Consider the following 19066-nt stretch of genomic DNA (forward strand, 5'->3'; position numbering starts at 1 on the left):
TTGGCAAGTGCTAGCTACACAGAACAGCGTGGCTCCTGTGACTTTCTTAACTGACATATGTTATTTCATTGCTTAATCTTTGTGGCTGACCGGTTTTCAAGTGCAGTGTTTCTAATACTTGAGCTTTAAGTTGTATCCTCTGTAGGGGTTTCATCATACAGTTTTTTTTTTTAATTGCTTTTTTTTTAAATTTATTTGAGAGCGAGTGAGAGAGAGAGAGAGAGGCAGGGAGGAGAAGAGAGTGAGGAAAAGAGAGAATCCTAAGCAGGCTCTGTGCCATCGGTGCAGATCCCAGCTGGGGACTCACAAGTCGTGAGATCAAGAGCCAAAATCAAGAGTTGGATGCTCAACCAACTGAGCCACCCAAGCGCCCTTCATATAGTTTTTTTAGAATTATAAAATAAAAATGGGGTCTCCTAAGAGGATTTTTGGGGTAGTGAAACCACTCTGTCTGAAACTATAATGGTAGATAGGTGTCATTATACATTTGTCCAAACCCGTAGAATGTATGACGACACCAAGAATGGGCCCTCATGTAAACCATGGACTTCGGGTGACGGTGATGTGTCAGTGTAGGTTTGTCAATAAATGTACCACTCTGGTGGGGGATGTTGATAGTGGGCGACATGCTGTGCATGTGCAGAGCAAGGGACATATGGGAAATCTCTGTACCTTCCGGTCAGTTTTACTATGAACCTAAAACTGCTCTTAAAAAAATGTAGATGTTAAAAAAACGTGCTCTCCTTGGGTAGGGAGAGATGGGCTTTGTAGTCAGTCACTATGGCGGTAGAGGTGCCACTGCTCTAAGGAATCTGCTCTGCAGTCACTGGGAAGCAGTGGCCTCACAGTGATTCTGTAAAAATAGCTCCTTTCCTGTCTGGCAAAGCAATGACTTCATATTCTCCAAGCCCAGAGGTTTTCAAAGTACCAACTGCAAAGGAAGCCACTTAATCCACAGTCCTCCCTCTCTCTCTGTCTCTCTCTCTCTCAATCTCTCTCTCGGAAGCTGTGCTTCACCCTGTCATTAAGTGGCCCCAGTGCTGGGAGGGGAACTCCGGCAGGGAGTGGAAGAAGCAGCTCGTGTCTACACCAGCCCTGCCACCCCACTTGGGGCACTTCACTTCTCCAGCTGTCTTGGCTTTATAAACCATAAAAAGGAAGGGTCGACCACCGCAGCTTCCTAACAGGGTGTTGAGTCTCTGAGAACGTGTTTTGTAAACTACAAACTGTGGGTGACACATGTGGGTGGCGATTTAAGACAAGCCAGGGGTAGGGGCATGAGGTGGGTGGTACGTGGGGGTGGGCTCTGGAAGAAAAAAGGAGGAGGAGCACGTTTCTGCAAACAAGTGGGAGCCAAGGCAAAGCAGGGCTTTCTGCCAGGAGCAGTGGGGGAGTCCCGCTGCCAGGTATCAGGGTATAGACAGTGTCCCCAGGCGAGTCTAGCATGCTAAAGCGTGAGGGCTCTGGCTCTCTGGCACGGCCACAGCCTCATGGGGAGTGGGAGTCGATGGGCATATTGCCGTTATTAGTAACAGAAAACTGAGGCCTTGTATGGCTTATAATCTGAGAGAGCCTGTCACCTTGATCTTTGACGTCAGGTTCATACACCATTCTCAAGAAACCATTGTCGCTTCTCGACACTTTCCTGTAATTAGGGCCAGAACTTGCTGTCTGTGATGCTTTGACTTGCCATGATCTGAGCACCAAAGAGCTTCCTTTTACATGAGCTTCAAACCACGGCCATACATTTTTCAATTTCTGATAGAAATTCATAACACCTAAAAATATTCTCGACCAGTCAAGCATTAACATTATATTTAAAATAGATGTTTATAGCAAATGACTGCATACTGGTTATGGCTGATTCTCTCTATGTAGATCCTTTACCGACAGTAACTGCAGCCAGCCTCATCTTGGTCTGGCTGGACTTTGGCAAGCATCTTTGAGGCTGACCTTGGAGCCTCTACTACAGCCAATCCTCCCTCTGGCCAGGACCTCACTCCAGCGTCAGGCCAGTTTGGGGGCCAGTGGCTCTTGGCCGGCAGTGGTTCTCAAGGCGTGGTTTCTGCCTCACAGCGTCAGCCTCACCTGGGAACTTGTTAGAAAATTCAGATTCTCAAGTCCCATGTGGATCTAGTGGATCCGAAGCTCACCAGGTGGGGCCCTGTGACAGGAGTGTTGCTACGCCTCCAAGGTGATTCTGACGCCTGGCTCAAGTTTGAGAACCACTGCCCTCCAGGCTGTCAGCTGAGGGTAATTTAGCCACTTCCTGCGATTGTCCTCCAGACAGCTGTGGAAATTGTTCCCTACAAGTTTTCAGCCCCTTGCCAGTTCCTCTCTCCTACTTTCCTTGACAAAATGAGGAAGAGAGAAAAAGTAGTTCAGCAGCATTAAATGCCTCAACTATTATATATAAAATCAGAAGGAAAGAATTTTCAATTTTTGGAAATGAAACATCCAACCTGCCAGCAGGTATTTGAGGCGGTAGCTGTTGGCTATGTGCAGTGCGAATCTACACACACAATTGCACTCTCTCTCTCTCTCTCTCTCTCTCTTTTTTAGCAGTATTTTGAAGTCACAAACTGCCTTCGGGGAAAAAAAGGAAAGCAGAGCTTCTAGTTACTAATTCAAGCTTCCACCAGAAAAGGAACTTTTAAAGAATAAATTCAAACTAGGTTTTAAAGTATGATTTCCAGCCAGCTTTATCACACTAGCCTGCGCAAGGTAAGTAGGTTATGGCTAAACCAGGGATAGTAAAAGCGTGTCAGGCATTCTGCTACCTCCTAACCCTGCACCCAGGACAGACATTCCTTATTGATGGCAGCCCCATTCCTCCTTTCCAGCAGAGCTCCCCAGATCCCCGTTACCAGGCTACTGGAGCCAGCAGATGAGATGGAAGTTGCCCGTGGTGTCCACAATACTTAATACCTACAGGGTGAGAGCAAGCAGACGTTCTCTTTTCTTGTAGCTGTTTGCAGTCATTAGACTCCTGCCTACCTACAGATGACTTACTGTTTTCATTAGGTAAGCAAGCACCTATCATTGAAAATGCTAGATATCTTGGTCCTCGTCCTTGTCCTTCTTAAGGGAGATTACCGAATCATTCTAGAAGAGGAGGGCGCCTACCCTATGGGCAATCTGAGTTCTAGGATAGTATCATCATTACCAGCAAGGAGGCTTGCCTACTCCAAGCTCCCAGACAGAGTTTACCATCAGAAGTAATGTCACTGCATATTTACCTGCCCTTTTCCAGAACAGTAACCAAAGCGTAGGTATGTGGGGGTTTCATTCACCAGACCTCGATCAGCCGTGTCTGGGTTTCAATTCTTGCTCTATCATTCACTCAGCTGGCAGCGCAACCTTTGGGGAGCTATCCTCTGAATACTGATTTCCTTACCAGTTTAAACACACACACATGCCCACACACACACACTCACTGACACACCCTAAGTCACATTATGGGAGGAAGCGAGACAATGTTTTCATAAAGTATGTCCACAGTGTGTGTTCAATATATGCCAGCTGTCTTAATTATAATTACTCAAGACATCTATTTGATTTGCTTTTCTGGAAACCCTTCCTGTTGTGACTCCTATCCAGTATGAGGCCACCCTCATGCTGCCCACCCTCACTTCAAATGAGCCCAGGGGAATCAGGCTGGCTGGTGGCCTTTCTACCAAAATATCTCCAACAAACCCATCCTCTTCTTGAAAGACAGAACTGGTGGGCCTTGCTGGCCCCATTCCCAATCTGTGCACATCAGAGATCCCCCTCCCCAGCCTTCCTCACCCAGCCCTCTCCCCACAAATCTGCCGCTCTCTCACAATAAGCCATCTGTGGAAATGCTGAATTGGCAGCTGCTGGAGTCAGAGGAGGAGATTTATTAATAAAATACAATTGCCATATTTTCCTCTGGAAGCCACCCTCTAGTGACACCTCTATCTACATTTTCATGCACTTGAAAATCATGATCAGGGCTGCTGCATACAGTTACACGGGTTACACACTGCACAACCCAGAGTGACATTCATGCTGAGGGGCCTAATTATTCATGGCAACCCTGCTTTATGTTTTGGGCGAATCTACGGATCAAACTGGTCAGAACTAACCAATGCCTTGGAGTTGACCTGTGACATGGTTCCTATGAGTCAGATTCGTGGTCACAAATTGCTAATATTCTCCAGTTCTCCTAATTGCTAATATTCTCCTAACCAGAAGGCCTTCTGCCCTCTCTAAACAGACCAATAATGTCCATTACCTGCAGGGGAAGAGGAAGGCCAGCCATTATCCCACTGGGTCATTTCGAGAGCACCAAATGACTTAGGACCCTTCACTTCCTTCTAGGCTCTCTCCATTCTCCCAAGCTCTGTCCAGTTCTCCAAATTTTCCTTCCCACTATATTCTCCCCACAAGGACCTACTTTCATTGAACCATATGCAAATAATATTTGATTGAGCACCTGAGTGCCACACCAGGCCAGGCACAGGAATAAAAAAATCCTGAGATTGCCCTGTCGTCATTGGAACTTTGAGCCCGATGATGAGAGACAGGCAGATAATTGCATAATGGTTAATAAGTTCATTATTGCTCGGTCTTCCTGGATGCCATCACACCTGGCTCACAGTTACTCTTGTGTAACTCTTTTTTAAAATTTTTTTAAAGTTTATTTATTTTGAGAGACAGAGTGAGCAGGGAAGGGGCAGAGAGGAGGGGAATTTCAAGCAGGCTCTGCACTGTCAGCACGGAGCCTGATGTGGGCTTGAGCTCATGAACCATAAGATGATGGCCTGAGCCAGAACCAAGAGTTGGATGCTTAACCGGCTGAGCCACCCAGGTGCCCCTTGTTATCCCTTCATCCAACATCCTCAAAAGTTGAGAAGAAACATGGGAAGCTGCTGCAATTCATCAGCCTCACGGTTTCTAGACTTTACTGGCCTTCATTCACATGCACAACTGCCACCCCACACCCCCCAGGGCCTGGCAGCCTTCCTCTCCCTTCAAGGGCTTTAACTCAATGCCCCTCATTTCTGGCCACAACCTCCCTGTTGTGTCTCCCCCATCAGCTCCATTCACCATGTTTGGATACATTCTGGTTTAGATCCGTTTAGTTCCTCGAGCAGAGCTTTCCCTACCACCTCCATCCCAGCAGTAGCCATCTCAAACCCACTCCACATTTCCGAGCAAAGCCCCATAAAAGTCTCCATGCCTCCGAGGCCTCACCCACCCCTCCCCTCCACCCATTCCAGGCCAGTCCAAACACAGCATCTATCAGATTTGTCTCCCCAGAATCTCATTCCTGTCGCCCAGCCTGCTCAGATGCCTACAAGACGTCACCATTTTCTACAGGATAAAATCCATACCGCAGCCTCTGGATCTCTGGGTCTCAGGCTGATTCTCCAGACTCAATGCTCAATGCTTACCCTCAGGAAAAGCCTCCCTGTTAGCCTTCTCTCCTTTGTGTTCTCAGGAAGTGCCACATAGAGTATCAGCCCAAGCAAAGCTTTCATATCTTTAAGGGTCCCTAAGGTTTCTCTTCCTTGGATTCTCTCCTGCCATTAAGCCTCCCATCTCCAAGACTATGTATTCTCTGGGCCGCTCATCTTAGCTGTCAATTGCCTACCCTCCTCTTATGGAGGGGCACTGTGTGTGTGTTGGACAATCACCACTACAGGGCAAGGATTGTGAGGCATCGGTGTATTTTCCAGCATCCACAATGGTCCCAGGCACCGAATCAATGTTCAATGAATGAGGATCTTCTTGAACTGTAAACTTAATCCCTCCTGGAATAATCATGACCTTCTCCTCTGGCTCTATACTCAGCAGGCATAGGTGGGTTCCTCTGCATCCTCTTTGCAATAACCTTGCACACTTTGGAAGGCTGGGGTGTGCCAGTAAGTGTTCAACTACTAGTTCTCCAGAAAGCAAAGAAACAAAGACCTCCCATTTGTAGCATCTGCCAATTCCTACTGTGTAAAAATTCCTACCGTGGCAGATGTCAACTTACCAACATGTGTCATTGAACATGGGGCTGCAAAGAGATGTACACAATTGGCTCTTGTGAGCTGGTGCCAGCTAGCTCCAACATCCTGCTGCTAGAAGGTCATATTCATTTCTCTTAAATCATGCAATTTTCCTCTTCTGTCACCATCTCATTCTCTAATAAGTGCCACAAAAATTTGCTTTTTCTACTAGTTTTCATCCTTGAAAGCTCAGGCCAAAGGTTAACTCCTTTGCGAAGCCTTCCTGATGCCCACACCCACTCCCAGAACAAGTTGCTGACCATGACTCCTTGGTGGCCCAACACTTTGCACATGCCTGTGTTGTGGATGGCGTGATACAGTGAACACATTACCGGCCTATCTCCCACCAAGACTGTCAGACCACTGAAGGGGGCGGGGTTGCTGTCTGTCCATCTCCGGAATCCCACACGCAGTATGCAAGAAGTATTCAGTAAAAGCTTGTTGAGGGAGGGAAGGAAGGAGTACACCAACAAAAGGACAAATGACTTCTGAGTCTTCTTTTCATGTTTTGTTACCATTTTGCAACCCAGTTTTTGCCCTGTGCTCCCAATCAGCCAGGAGGCTAAGAGCAATATTGCCAATAATGCTGTATAAATATTACCTTACAAAATTCTTTTCTTTTTAACTTGACCTTCACACCAGCTCTTTTAGCACAAAGTGAAGTGAGTCTCCGTGAGGAAGGGTTTGGGGGAAGCAAGAGTGGAGAGAGAGGAGAAAAAGAATTGGGGAGTGAGGATTGATTCCAGCTAGGAGTCTCTTCTGTTAAAACTGCATCGAGTTACACATAGTGGATTAATATCCACAGGGATTAGCTCTGGAATTTCTGGATCGGGAGGAGATGAGTGTTTGGTAGAGAGTAGGCAGCAGTGGACTGGGCACAGGTCTCTACCCCGTGCCGCTGGGCATCTTATAAACCGCTAAGTATACCGATCCCTCCCCACTACCATGTGAGCCACAGAGAGAGCTGACCTTCTCGGAGGAGGATGCACAAACACGGTAGCAGCAGCACAGGCTCTACAAAAATGGCAAGTGAAGGATGGAGCAGGGCCATCGATTGTCCCTTTATAGGCATCCAGCAGTTGGTGAGCTCACCCCAAATTGTCACTCCCTGGCAGGGTCATAAAGTGAGAAGGCTCTTTACTCTTCCTCTGACAAAGGTGGGAGGGGGCTGATGTGTGCTCTCTGGGGTGAAACACAGTCCAGAACACATTGCTCTAAGCACATGACATAAGTAACAACATTAAAATCACTAGCACCATTACCACACGACATAACAACAATTAATAATGTGGGCAAACAGGGTGTGGGACTGTAAGCATGCCTCCCCAACACTCTTTCAAGTTCACTGGAGAAATCTGAGCCTCTGGGAGTAATCCAATTTATCTGGTATCCAGCCTTCCAAGGCATGATCCTTAAATATGTCAGCTTCTAAGGAGGAAGAGAAAATTATCTGCACAGAAGTGAAAGTCATGGTTCAGTAACATATTTAATGAAAGTCAATGGGAAATATGTATAGACTCATGTGGATCAGATTATGGCCAGCCGGCTGGAACTCCTGAGGGGTTGGTGAGAGAAGAAAGGTGTGTCCTGACAGGGACAGTCCCAGCAGCCACCACAGAGATGCCATGAAGGTAGAGCTCTTTAAGAGGGAATCCAGAGCATGAAAATGGTAGCCTAATGGGGCAAGCTTTCAAATGTGACTTCCAATTTCACAGATGGCTTTTTGACCCCTCAGTGCATTAAGAGAGGCAGTGAACGGAAGGATAGTGACTTTCCCCCTAAAGATAATATCCAAAGTGGCTGTCTGTAAGACTTAGACTAAGCACATTTTATCGAGTTAAATGTTACAGGTAGAGGCAACTCCATGACTCTCCAAATACTGACATGAGTGAAGCACTCCTAAACACAGGAACTAAAAAGAAGACTACAGTGTATGAGTGAAGACAGCTCGAACAACGGCTAACAAGAATTGAAGACAAAGAAAAGATAAAGAATGCTGTAGAAGAAAATAAAAGTAGGAAAGAGGACACAAAGCAAACACATATTTTAAGACAATTCAAAACAGGCAGCAGAGGAGCCAGTAAAAGAAATGACTTATAAAGTGATGATATTTTACTCATTCACATTAATAAGGCTGAGTCCATTGTCAAATTGACTCAACTACTGATCCATTAAGGAAAGATGAAAATTCTAGATCAGAGTTTAGGTAGGATCTCCTGACAGCAGCTCAGGCAGTTAGTTCTCTGCTGGGCTGGATTTCTAGTCCAATGCAGTGAGATGGATGAGAGCACGCATGTTTCTTCGAAGTAGAACTTGTCTTGGGTTACTATTCATATTATATATCTTTTGTAGGAAATAGTTATGGGTGGGTTTTCTTCTGGAAATAGTGGGCCCTCTTCAATTCATCATGGTCTGCTTCCAAAATGCATGTATGCAGGAAAAGGAGAACTGAAAGTTTGGGGGGAAATCTTGATCCAGAGCCACGGAGATATTGTCAGTGAGGCACTCTGTCCAGCTTCTAAATACATTTTGTTTCTTTCAAAGTCTTCTCAACTGTGTGCCCTAGCTCTCTCTCTTTTGGTGTATTTGGTGGTCCATTTCTGGAGCTATGTCTGTCTGAATCTTTCAAAACTACAGCTGAATTCTCTGCAACACCAACCAAGCTGGGCCACCATCTTCAAGGTTCCCCAAAGATCCCTAGACACACAATGTAGATGGTTCAGACTCATCTTCTGGGGAGAGAGATGTTAGAAACTCTTCTCCCAATGGGATGACTTTTTTATGCTGAAAGAGAACACCTAGAAAGGTGGGAAGCAGATGTTTGGACACCAAGAGAACAGAAAGGAGGGGAGGGGAGAGCCATACCTGCTCCGATGACCTCTTCGATTTTCACAAAAGATACATCAATCTCCTTGGCAAACTCCCGGACAGCTTCATTGGGGTCCTCGTAAGTGAAGGGGTCAATGTAGATCTTCATCCCTGGGGAGCCTTATTAGAGGAGATAAGCAGGGTTAACATCCCAAAGAGGACATGGTGGTCAGTAAGTCCTGGCTGCTATCCCCAGCAGTAAGAGTACGGCTGGGGTGGGGGGGCGTCCCCCCTACATACCAGACTGCCTCTCTTTGCCTTGCTGGGCCTTCCCATCTCCCTTCCCTCTGGGCCACACTAGCTTGGTTCTCCATCCTCTACTTCTCCTCCATATTTTCTTCTCTTTTTGAGCTCTTGATGAAATGTGGAGCAGATTACTTATAAGTGACAGATCGGGACCAGCTCCCACACTGAGCGCTCACAGAAGGCAAAGAAACTGATTGATGCCAACCAAATGCATTAGCAGAAGAGTGGTGGTAAAATGGTAGGGTAGATATCAATATTTATCAACTTGACAACTATTCTGAGTGGAGGCCACCGTTAAGGTTATAACTGACGGCTGTGGCCACGGCTGGAAGAGGGATGAGGATGGATTAAAAAAAGAAGAAGAAGAAGAAAAAGGAGAAATTGCTATTAGAAACACTTCAAGATAGAAGTGTCCAGACAGTATACCAGAAGAGAAAATGTGAAAAGAAAAGCTTAGAAAATACTGATAGAGAAAAGAGCAAAGTCTACATAGAAAAAAGTGAGGTGGAATGAAAGAAAAATGGTCATGAACGCCCATGCCTCAGACACACTGGAGTACGAAAAACGAGTAAAATGGAGAATGAGAAATACAAAAAGGAATATAGACTTTGTCACTGATGTTTACACTGGCAAGATAAATAGGCGTGCATGGGGACGAAACAGAGAACTGTCACTACAGAAAAAATACATTCAAAAAGTGGAGGAAAGGGGACAAAAAAGGCAACAGAACCCAAGAAACAAATGGATTCACGCACAACGTAATTTTCGGTATGCCTGATGTGTCATGAGGCCAAGTATCGAAACTGCTCTCTTGGTGCTAGTGTGCTGGGCAGGAGAGGGCTTTGAAAGCTAAACAACATGGTCTGGCATGGCATCCTTGTGAAGAGTGGGTGCTCTCCCTGCCGGCCAACATTGCCAGTGGAAGGGTCAAATCAGCAGGGCAGGCAGGCCTCAAAAAGCAGAAATGCCAAGCTCCCGCGGCTGGGACCCAAGGCTGAGGCAGCTCCCCAGATACCGTGAGCACCGCAAGCCTCACTGCGGCTCATCTCTGCTGACTCTCAGCCCTAAACGAAGAGGCTAGTTTTGACATCTTTCACTTATCTTTCTGATGAGTCTACAGCTCCCCCAAGTTCATGCTGCTTTGGTCACAATTCAGGCAAGGACTCGAAGTGCTACAGTACAGCCCAGAGGGAGAAGGAAGATGCAGCAGAGAAGTGAAGGGGGATTTGTTTTTTAAGTCAGAGACAGCCAGGTTCCATGCCCAGAAGAACTGCTCTTTTGGAAAAATGGGTTATAGGCGTCATTAAATATAATCACTCCTAGCATGCTAGATGGCTTGCTTTAGGATGGTCAACGCCATCCTAGAATGTTCCTTGGAAACATGACAACATGGACTTTGGAATCTACCCACTGAAATTTGGACAAAGCAAACAGAGAGATCCTCACCTTTATATGGAATGTTGTAATCCCTAGGGAATGTGTGTGTGGGTAGGGGGGAGAGCGAGTGAGAGCAAGGCTGGTGTTCTATTTTGCTAACAGTGGAGTTAAAGGAAAATAGAGTGGGGGCTCATCTCTCATTTGCTCTGATGAACAGGTGAGGACCAAGAATGATTGAAACCAGACTGAAAGGGTCTAACAAAGCCAGATCAGCATCTCCAGGTAGTCGCACTTTGGGTTCCTCCAGAAGCAACCCTTGAGAAAAGGCTCTGAAAGCCGTGTGGCTTATCTGAAAGATGATCCCAAGCAGCACTTGTAGATGAATGGGGCAAGAGTGGGCAAGGAAGGCAGCTTATAAAAAGTGTCTTCTCAAGCCACTTCCCACCGTGGGTAACTGAAGCAGACTTAAGCCCCCCTGGAAAGCTCTAGGAGTTGGTGTGGGTGATCACATGCTTCAGAGTTGGCCCCCTGGATGGAAGGAGCCATGGTATTACCACACATTTCCCATCAGCCTTCAGTGGGAGCTGATTGGCCTGCTGCGCAGGTGGGCAGGGAGGCTCCATGGCCAGAGAGCTTTTAGGCGAAGACACACAGATGCTGCACGTGGAAGTTGGCCAGTGTGAACTGAAGGGGTGAGGGCAGGAGGTGAGACAACAACAGACCCACTCAGAATGCAAAGCAGACAGGAGGTCAGTGTCAACAACCTGCAACTTTTCCCAAATCCTGTGCTATGCTGAGAGGAGAAGAGGTCAGGAGCTCAGATGCTGGGGCCTATAGGTGAGGACAGAATCCTAAAACCTCTTACTAGTCTGGCATAAAGCAGCAAATCCACATACCCCTCTTAGAATAATGTTCTCCTTTGCAAGTGGAGGAAATAGCACATCCCTCCCATGGTGACTGTGATATTAAAGAACACACTGCAAATGAAATACCTTAGCACAGTGCCTGATGTTTACGGGAAGGGCTGAGACTGACTTACTCAGGATTATTATCAATAAATGGTTCTAGGAAGTGTTTGGGGAGGTAGGAAGAGGAAGGGGGGGTGGGCAGTGGAGGATGTAAGGCACTTAGAGTTGTATTAGTTACTTTAAGAATAACTACCTTGTTATTTTAGATCAAGGGCTTTTAAACGATGTATGCTAAGCTTTCCTACAGGAACTCTTCCACAAAGACTAATTAAACAATCTAGAATGTGCAGTAATGAACGGTTTGCAAGTACAGACATCTATAAGGATGAATGAGAAAGGATCCGGAGTTAATGAGCTTTGCAGATATTAGCCCCAATCAGTTCTGGGAAGGACCTACTCCCAGAAGGGAACGGTTCACGTCCTGACGGTGCCAGCATTCTTTCAGGCCAGGAATAGGCAACTAGGTGCACCAAGGTGGGAGAAAGTTCATACTTCAATGATTGGTGCAGTTTAATCACAAGGAGAGGTTGCTACCTTGTAGAATTAAGAAACGTGTACGTGGGGGTCAGAGGACATGTGCTCGTGAGGTCACAGCTATTGTGGGGCCAGAGGTTCTGACAGTCACTGAAGCTCCTGACAGAAAGCTGAGGAGGCTGCACGGAGAGGCCCAGGAGGGGTGATGCGACGTCACTGTGAAGTTCTGCATATAGGAATTAGTACTTGTTTTCCCTGAACCTGAAGATACCATTGTTACATTTAGGAAGAGAAACTGAAAACAAAAGCCTATCATCAAATGGCTTAGACTCGGGTGCTTCTCCTCTGATGAGGGTCTGAGAGGGCTGACCTAGCAGAGGGTCCTGGCCTAATTCCTCTGGCAGGGGTAGGGATCCAGTGTAGGAAACTGGGAAAGTGATTCTACTGAGCACGTGCACATAATGGCTTCCGTGCCTCATCCTGGAATAACACATCTCTGCAGACCTCTCTCTGGCATTACCGCTAGGCTTTCTCAAGTCCCCGAAGATGATGAGAAAAAAAAAAATGCCTTTAGCTAGGCAGAACAGGTCATTTGTCTTGTGGCTCATTTTGTGTTTCTGCATAAATCCTGCATCAGCCTGTTCCTGCTCCCACTTGCCAGTGAGCAGTTTTTAATTATCAGGAAAATGGTATTTAGTGCAATGAATCACCAGACAGTGAACAAGGAATTCAAGTCAGCTGCGGAGTCAGGCACAGCCAAACATTTGGAGACGGGGCTCAGAAATTGTTCTCAGATTATGAGTGTTGGGGAAATATTATCAGTGGTAGTAATAATAATATCAGATGCAATATAGCTCATAATGTAAGGTATTTTATAATGCCCTGTACAGTGTTTCACATTATTACTGCAAATATTATATAATTATAATATTTTATAGTTACCAATTTTTTTCTCATTTTTAACATAGGTTACATACCTTTGACACAAAAGTAGTATGTACAGATCTAAACTTCTGATTCCTAGTGTCTTGAGAAAGAAAAAAAATCTTCAATTTTATGTTCTTCTAATTCACTAGTTTCTATTAAAGAACCAATTTGCAGATATGTTTGTTCTTGGACCTCAAAGTCCATTTATGCTATAGGTGTGGGTTGCAGCCTGGACTGCCTCAAGCTTTAAAAAACCATAGTCCCAGAAGATTAGCCAAATCTTACCCACAAACCAATGCTTTAGGCACTTAAGTCTGAGAAGAAATGACTTAGCCACTATGCAGAGCCTTCTTACATGGTACAGAGCGGTCCTCGAAGCAGAAGAAAACTCCTGGCGATTATTAGATACCCTACATCAGTAGATCAGGCTGGGACAAAGTCTGGGGATGCTGGCAGATGTATGGGGTGTATCTAAAGAGTTAGATCTGCTTGCAAGTGCCAGGGTCTCAGGGTCGAGCAGAAACAGGCTGGGAAAGGGCTAGTTCTAAATAGTGTGTGACATTTGAGGATTAACAGCTGAAGAAGACTGAGAGCTCCTCTTCAGCCCTCTCATGGATCCAGAAAGTACAAAATCAGTGCCGTGAACATCTGGGGGGTGGGAGAGCAAGACAGCCCGGGAGGCTACAGGGGTTCTAGGAAGGGCCCAATACCCTCCAGCTGGCTGAGGATTCCTAGAATCCCACAGTATGGCTCTGGAGAGGTAGTGAGTTAGGTTGTTCTCAGTCACTGATATCCTGTGTCCCAGCAGGTTTGACGGAGCCATGGGAAGGAGGGAAGTGTGCTTCCTTGTTCCCTGTTCTGGATCCAAGGCAGACTTTCTCATCTTGGTGACTCACCTAAATTTGGTCCAGATACCTAAGCACAAGAGGGAAGCAGTTTAGGGATCTGCACATAAAATACAGCCCCTGGGAGGGACTTCATCCAATCCTCTCCCTCAGTACATTGATCACCCCTCATTTTTCTCAACCTTAACAGGACACCCAGACAGCACCATTCTAGCAACTATGGGAGCTATAGAAAAAGCAAAGCTCATGAGGTTCTTCAGATGATGCAGACATGAAATAACTGGGAAAACAGCGCTGGAGAGTCTAAAATCAGGAGACCACACCTGGAAATGAGCTATAAATGTTGCAGAAACCAGAGAAGGCAGAGGGCTATGGACGTCAGTGTTCAAGGTCAGAATCCTAGAAGAACAGGTCACATGCTCATGCACTGGAGAAGGAGAAGCCTGGAGTATCTAAGGCAAAGCTCAGAGAGAAGTGAGGAGAGTGTGACCAGCTTACGTGTGGTGGGAAGGGAGGACTAAGGCGGGAGAACACTGATGTACTAGCATGGGAGGGCCTTGACTTCCAAACAAAGGCATTAAGATTGATGCCATCAGACACACAGAGCTGACAACTGTTCCATCAGCTAGGAAGGGATGCACTGAGAGCAAGGCACCAAGAAATTCCTTTGGCTGGTAGGCTGCAGCGTTCACATCCATGTCATGGGGAAGGGGCCGGAGGCTGAGAAACAGCTCTAAGGTCATTGCAATAGTTAAGGTGCCAAGATACAGAGTTTTCAATCAGAGTGCTGCAATGAGAACAACAGAAGAGGCAAGAGGAATCTCAAAGGAAGGATTGATAGCACTCAGTGAGCAATTAAAGATGGAGAATTAAAGAGGTACAAGAAGAATCCAAGTCAATGCCAAGACTTCTGGCATAAAGTGGCGCTACAAACCAGGTAATGGACTTTGGGAAAGAAACCCCAGTGTCAGGGAAGTTCGAGCATGTGCTTTTACACTCTGAATGCACAGATGAAAAGTGCCTAAAAGTCATAACTCAGAATGGAAACAGAGCTGGAAGTCTAAATCTGGAGTTGTGGATATAGGAGACACATGGGTGGTGGTTGAAGCTATTGAGTGATGGGCAGTTTCTTGGAGTAAACCTACCAGGAAAGCTTGACGGAAAGTAGAAACAGTCTGCTCCACCTGCTTCTGAGGGACAAGACCAGGGCAATAGATAGTTGTTTTTTTTTCAGGAAGGAGCAGAGGTCCTGGGTGCCCAGCCAGGGTTTGAGGAAGAATCCAAGAGGAGAGCCCTTAGGGAGGCAATGAGCCTCAGCGGAAAAGCAGTGGATCTGAAGAGAATCTTCCTCCTGTCTTCTATTTGGAAGTTTCACCACATTTTAAGGTTTGTTCTTAAAACCACAGTAATTGCCTAATATATCTCTAGGAGAAGAAAAGTAGACCACAGGTGACTTGCCCTTGAGGAAGGTACTTTAGGAAAAAGAGTTTCACACCTCCCTGCTTCTTGACATCAATGACCAGCATAGGCAGGTCTTTTCAGGCAAGGCCCACTGGTTCTGGGCCATTGAAGTCGTGCTGGAAACCCAAAGTCGACAGCCTCAGAGGTGCTTGTTAGATTTACTTGACATTTAATAAGCACCCATTGACAACTCAGCCACCTTTGCCCTGGGGGGCTTTTCCTCCTCTCTTCATAGGCCCTCATTTACTCATGACCAGATGCTAGTGTTCGTGTTACCTCCAGAAGAGGCAGCCGAAGTATCCAGCCTGTCTCCTCCTCCAGCGGGTCCACTTGACCTTCACTCTGGTATCCAAAGTGATTTCCAGCGGGTTGGATACTGGTCCTCTATAGTTCGGAAACACCTCTATTACCCAGAGTCAGGAAAGTCGGGTGTGGAATCTTGGAGCAAGGTATGTTTCTGGTCTAATCTAGTCCAGGCTCCCACCTAGAGCAGCAGTCTGCTCTACAACATCTTTTACTGATAGCTACCTAGCCTGTGCTTGAATGCTTCCAAGAACAGAGAGCTAACCTCCCCACAAAGCAGCCTGGCTCTGTGTTGGACAGCTCCGGTCTGGGAGAGGGTGTTCTACACGGAATCCACATCTGCCTACTTTGGTCTTTCACTCGATGGTTCCATTTAACCTCATGAAGCACAACAACACCATCTCCTTTCCTTTGCCATAAAGGCATCATGCTTGATCCCTGCCCATGTTTCTCCAGCACTGAATGGGTATTTCCAAGTCCCTGAGGTAAGAGATCAGGACTTGGCACTTAGGCAGGCCGCTTTGCCAACAATGTTCTTCTTGAAATGGGGTCCTCAGAACCAAGAACATCACTGTAGATGTGTTCTTCCCAGCACAGAGGACCGCATTTCTGTGTGTCACCTCCTCTGATCCAGGGACCAGAGAGTCAAGCAGACCTGAGTTTAAAGGCTTGTTTTGCAAATCACTAATTCCAGGATTCTGGACAGGTTACCTGTCCTCTCTGAGGCTATTTATTCACATGTAAAATCGACCTCATGGGACAGTTATGAGGATTAAATGAGTTAGTACAGGTAAAGTGTCTTGTAACACAGTAAGCACTCAAGCTGGACATTGTATTTTCCTATTGTTTTGCATCCTAACAGTGCTTGGCTTTTTACTCCACTATATATCACTCATATTAAGTATGTGGTAAACTAAACACCTAGACATTTTTCACACAAACAAATAGCAAGTCAGGTCTCCACCTTTTTGTGTTGCCTTATTTTTGTTTAAACCCAAACAATAGATTCTAGATTTATCCCTCTAACATTTCATCTTGCAGATTTCAAATTAGCATTCAAAGCTGTTGGATAGTTCTGAATTCTGATTGTTTTATATGGTGTTAGTTATGCTCTCCAACTGTTACCTACAAACTTGACAAGCATCCCTAGGCTTGCACCTGACTCATGAATTTAAAAGAAAACAACAAAACAAACAAGAGATTGAATTGGACAAGGGCTAGAATAAAGCTGGTGCCTTCCTTCCTGGCTGACAGGAGTTACTAACCCATGTTCTTTGGGTACGAAGACAAAGTCTGTACTCACTTTACAATGCTTTCCTCTAGGAGAGCATCAAATATTTGTGCCAAAATAAAAACTCACTACATCTGCAATTCCTGTTGAAATTACAAAATGTATAACCCTAGGAAATGATATGAGGTCCTCATGCTTCTTTCTTAATCATCCTCTGTGGTTCCTAGTGATCACTGAATTCAGTTGTAAATGCCCAGAACCCATTTGCTTTGGTCTCTACAAGCATTTGGCAGGGATCAAGCTCACACTCCTGTTCTGTAATCTCAGTGCTCTGTCCTCTTGCCCTAGGTGGAAATTTGAGCTTCTGCCAGTCTTTGGGCACGTAACCTATTTGTTTTCACTTTTCTCAAGGCTTAAGAATAGATCTGTGATTATATCCACAGTTACCTGTACAACGGAGGTGGTTGTGTTAGGGTTGCTTTCTGAAAGCCCTTGCCCCCTTACCGAGCTCTTTTCTTCCTCTCTCCCCACCCCTACACACCTCACCCAACTCAGAAGTCTGTGAGGCATCAGCCACTATCAGGGATGTGGTTACATAAACCTCATCAATACCCAGTAGCACTTCCCAAATATAGAATTGACTAGAACTTTTCTAATTCCCAAGCCTACCCTGGCCTACCTGGATCATCCTGTCCAGGCAATTTTTAGTCAGCCAGCAAGGACCTTCTGAGATCTGGCTCACAGTAATCATGAGAACACACCATCTGTCTGCCTCTTCTTGGACACGGGAAACCCACAGTCCCACCCACCCATCCTTGAACATGAACCTTCCAGGCTCTTTATCCAAGCATCCAGCACCACATCCAGCAGATTCTCTTCCCAACTTGACTTTCCCAAATCCAACCTCCCCTTTACATGCTTATTTGCTGTGCTCCAAGCTCAGAGGAGGGCATAAACCAGTGTCCTAGACAGTGTCCTAGACTGTATTCTCAAATTGAACAGCTCTGTCACGTCTAGATGAGCTAGAGAGGGTATCCATCTGTGAAGATTTTGGTTATTTCTCCTTCAGCCTTTCATCAGCTTGAAAGCAGGGTCTGGGAGGGCACAGACCACTGGCCTCTCTATGGCACCCTATTCCCTGCCCATGGGGAAGAGAGGTGGGGCTCTCTTGGGCACTGATGAATACAGCTGGGGAGCTGCTGCGGGTTTTCTGTCACTTGTTGGGCAGGAAGTCCTCAGAGCTGCAGTTGCTGGCCATATCCCACAGTACCGTGCATGCATGTGGATGGTTCAGGTATAGTTATGTGCATACATTCTGCTCAGACATAACTGATCTTTCTGTCTCCTGCAGTGGGACCCAGAAGGGGGTCCACCAACCAGGACACCTGGGATTAGTTCTCACCCTATTCGCCCCTGCTCCTGACCACCAGGTACCCTGAGCCTCTGCAATATGGTAAGAGCATGGGCTCTGAAGCCAGACTTACTGCCACGTAGGAGTAAGGAAGTCGCTTAATCTTCCTAGATTAACACCTGCTTCCTAAGCGATTGTCAAGGTTAGATGAGTTGAAATGAGCTACCAGAATGAAGTTCCCAATTCATGGTACAGAGTAGGCTTTCCATAACTAAATACTTCTCCCACTTCCCTGTCTAGAGCCAGGCACAGCCTCCATCAGAGCTGGAGTGTTCTCTTCTGTTCTAAGAGTGCTGAGCCTTCCCCCAGCTCTACAGTCCTTCAGCTGTGATTCTCCAACAGTAGTAGCTTAGGTCAGAGTGATGGATGTGCAGGGAAGGAAAAGCACTAATGCAGTTCAATGCATGAGACTATGGGTTTAGGGAACCAGGCTGCAAAGAAGAGCCAGGTTTCAGGAACTAGATAAAAAGAATGGTACGAATAGGGAAAAGGACTTATAAAAGGTGAGCTGAATTAAAAAGAAGACAGACTTCTAAAGCAGCCAAGGGAGTGAACTCTGGTCTACCCTGCGTCCCAGGGACAGCAACTGTGCTGCTTGTTAGCACCGTGTGCTTAGCTGTCCCCACTGGCTGCAGCTGGGCCACTATTACTGCAGACTGCATAGTGGTTTCTCTGTGGAGCTGGGAACTATGGAAGCCTCCTTCTGTTGGCCTTAGAGGTGAAGAGTTCCCCAGAAGTATCTGAGTATCGTGGAAGTGTACTTGCATGCTGTGGCTGGCAGAGCCCACCCCTCCAGAGCAGGATGGCCAGAACTCAAGTGGAAGTGGCCCGGAGGGCACCAAGCTGCACCTGCACTCGATGCTTGGGGACCCTCTATACCCTGACTGAAGAGTGACGAGGCTTAGCTTGCCGGGCTTTAAAGAGGAGAAGTCTGT

The 19066-nt window shown here is 46.3% G+C and overlaps 1 protein-coding gene across 3 annotated transcripts in view; it reads right to left on the reverse strand.

Annotated features, from left to right (window-relative positions):
• The window catches only part of EPHB1 (EPH receptor B1), a 476611-nt gene that overhangs the window by 63359 nt on the left and 394186 nt on the right, over window positions 1-19066 (reverse strand). For all 3 annotated transcript variants that reach the window (XM_053221422.1, XM_027061797.2, XM_027061798.2), the window contains exon 10: window positions 8886-9008. In XM_053221422.1, coding sequence (XP_053077397.1) covers window positions 8886-9008 — 123 coding nt within the window. The remainder of the gene's footprint in view (window positions 1-8885; window positions 9009-19066) is intronic.

This window comes from Acinonyx jubatus, chromosome C2 (assembly GCF_027475565.1).
Source record: "Acinonyx jubatus isolate Ajub_Pintada_27869175 chromosome C2, VMU_Ajub_asm_v1.0, whole genome shotgun sequence".
Classification (NCBI taxonomy): domain Eukaryota; kingdom Metazoa; phylum Chordata; class Mammalia; order Carnivora; family Felidae; genus Acinonyx; species Acinonyx jubatus.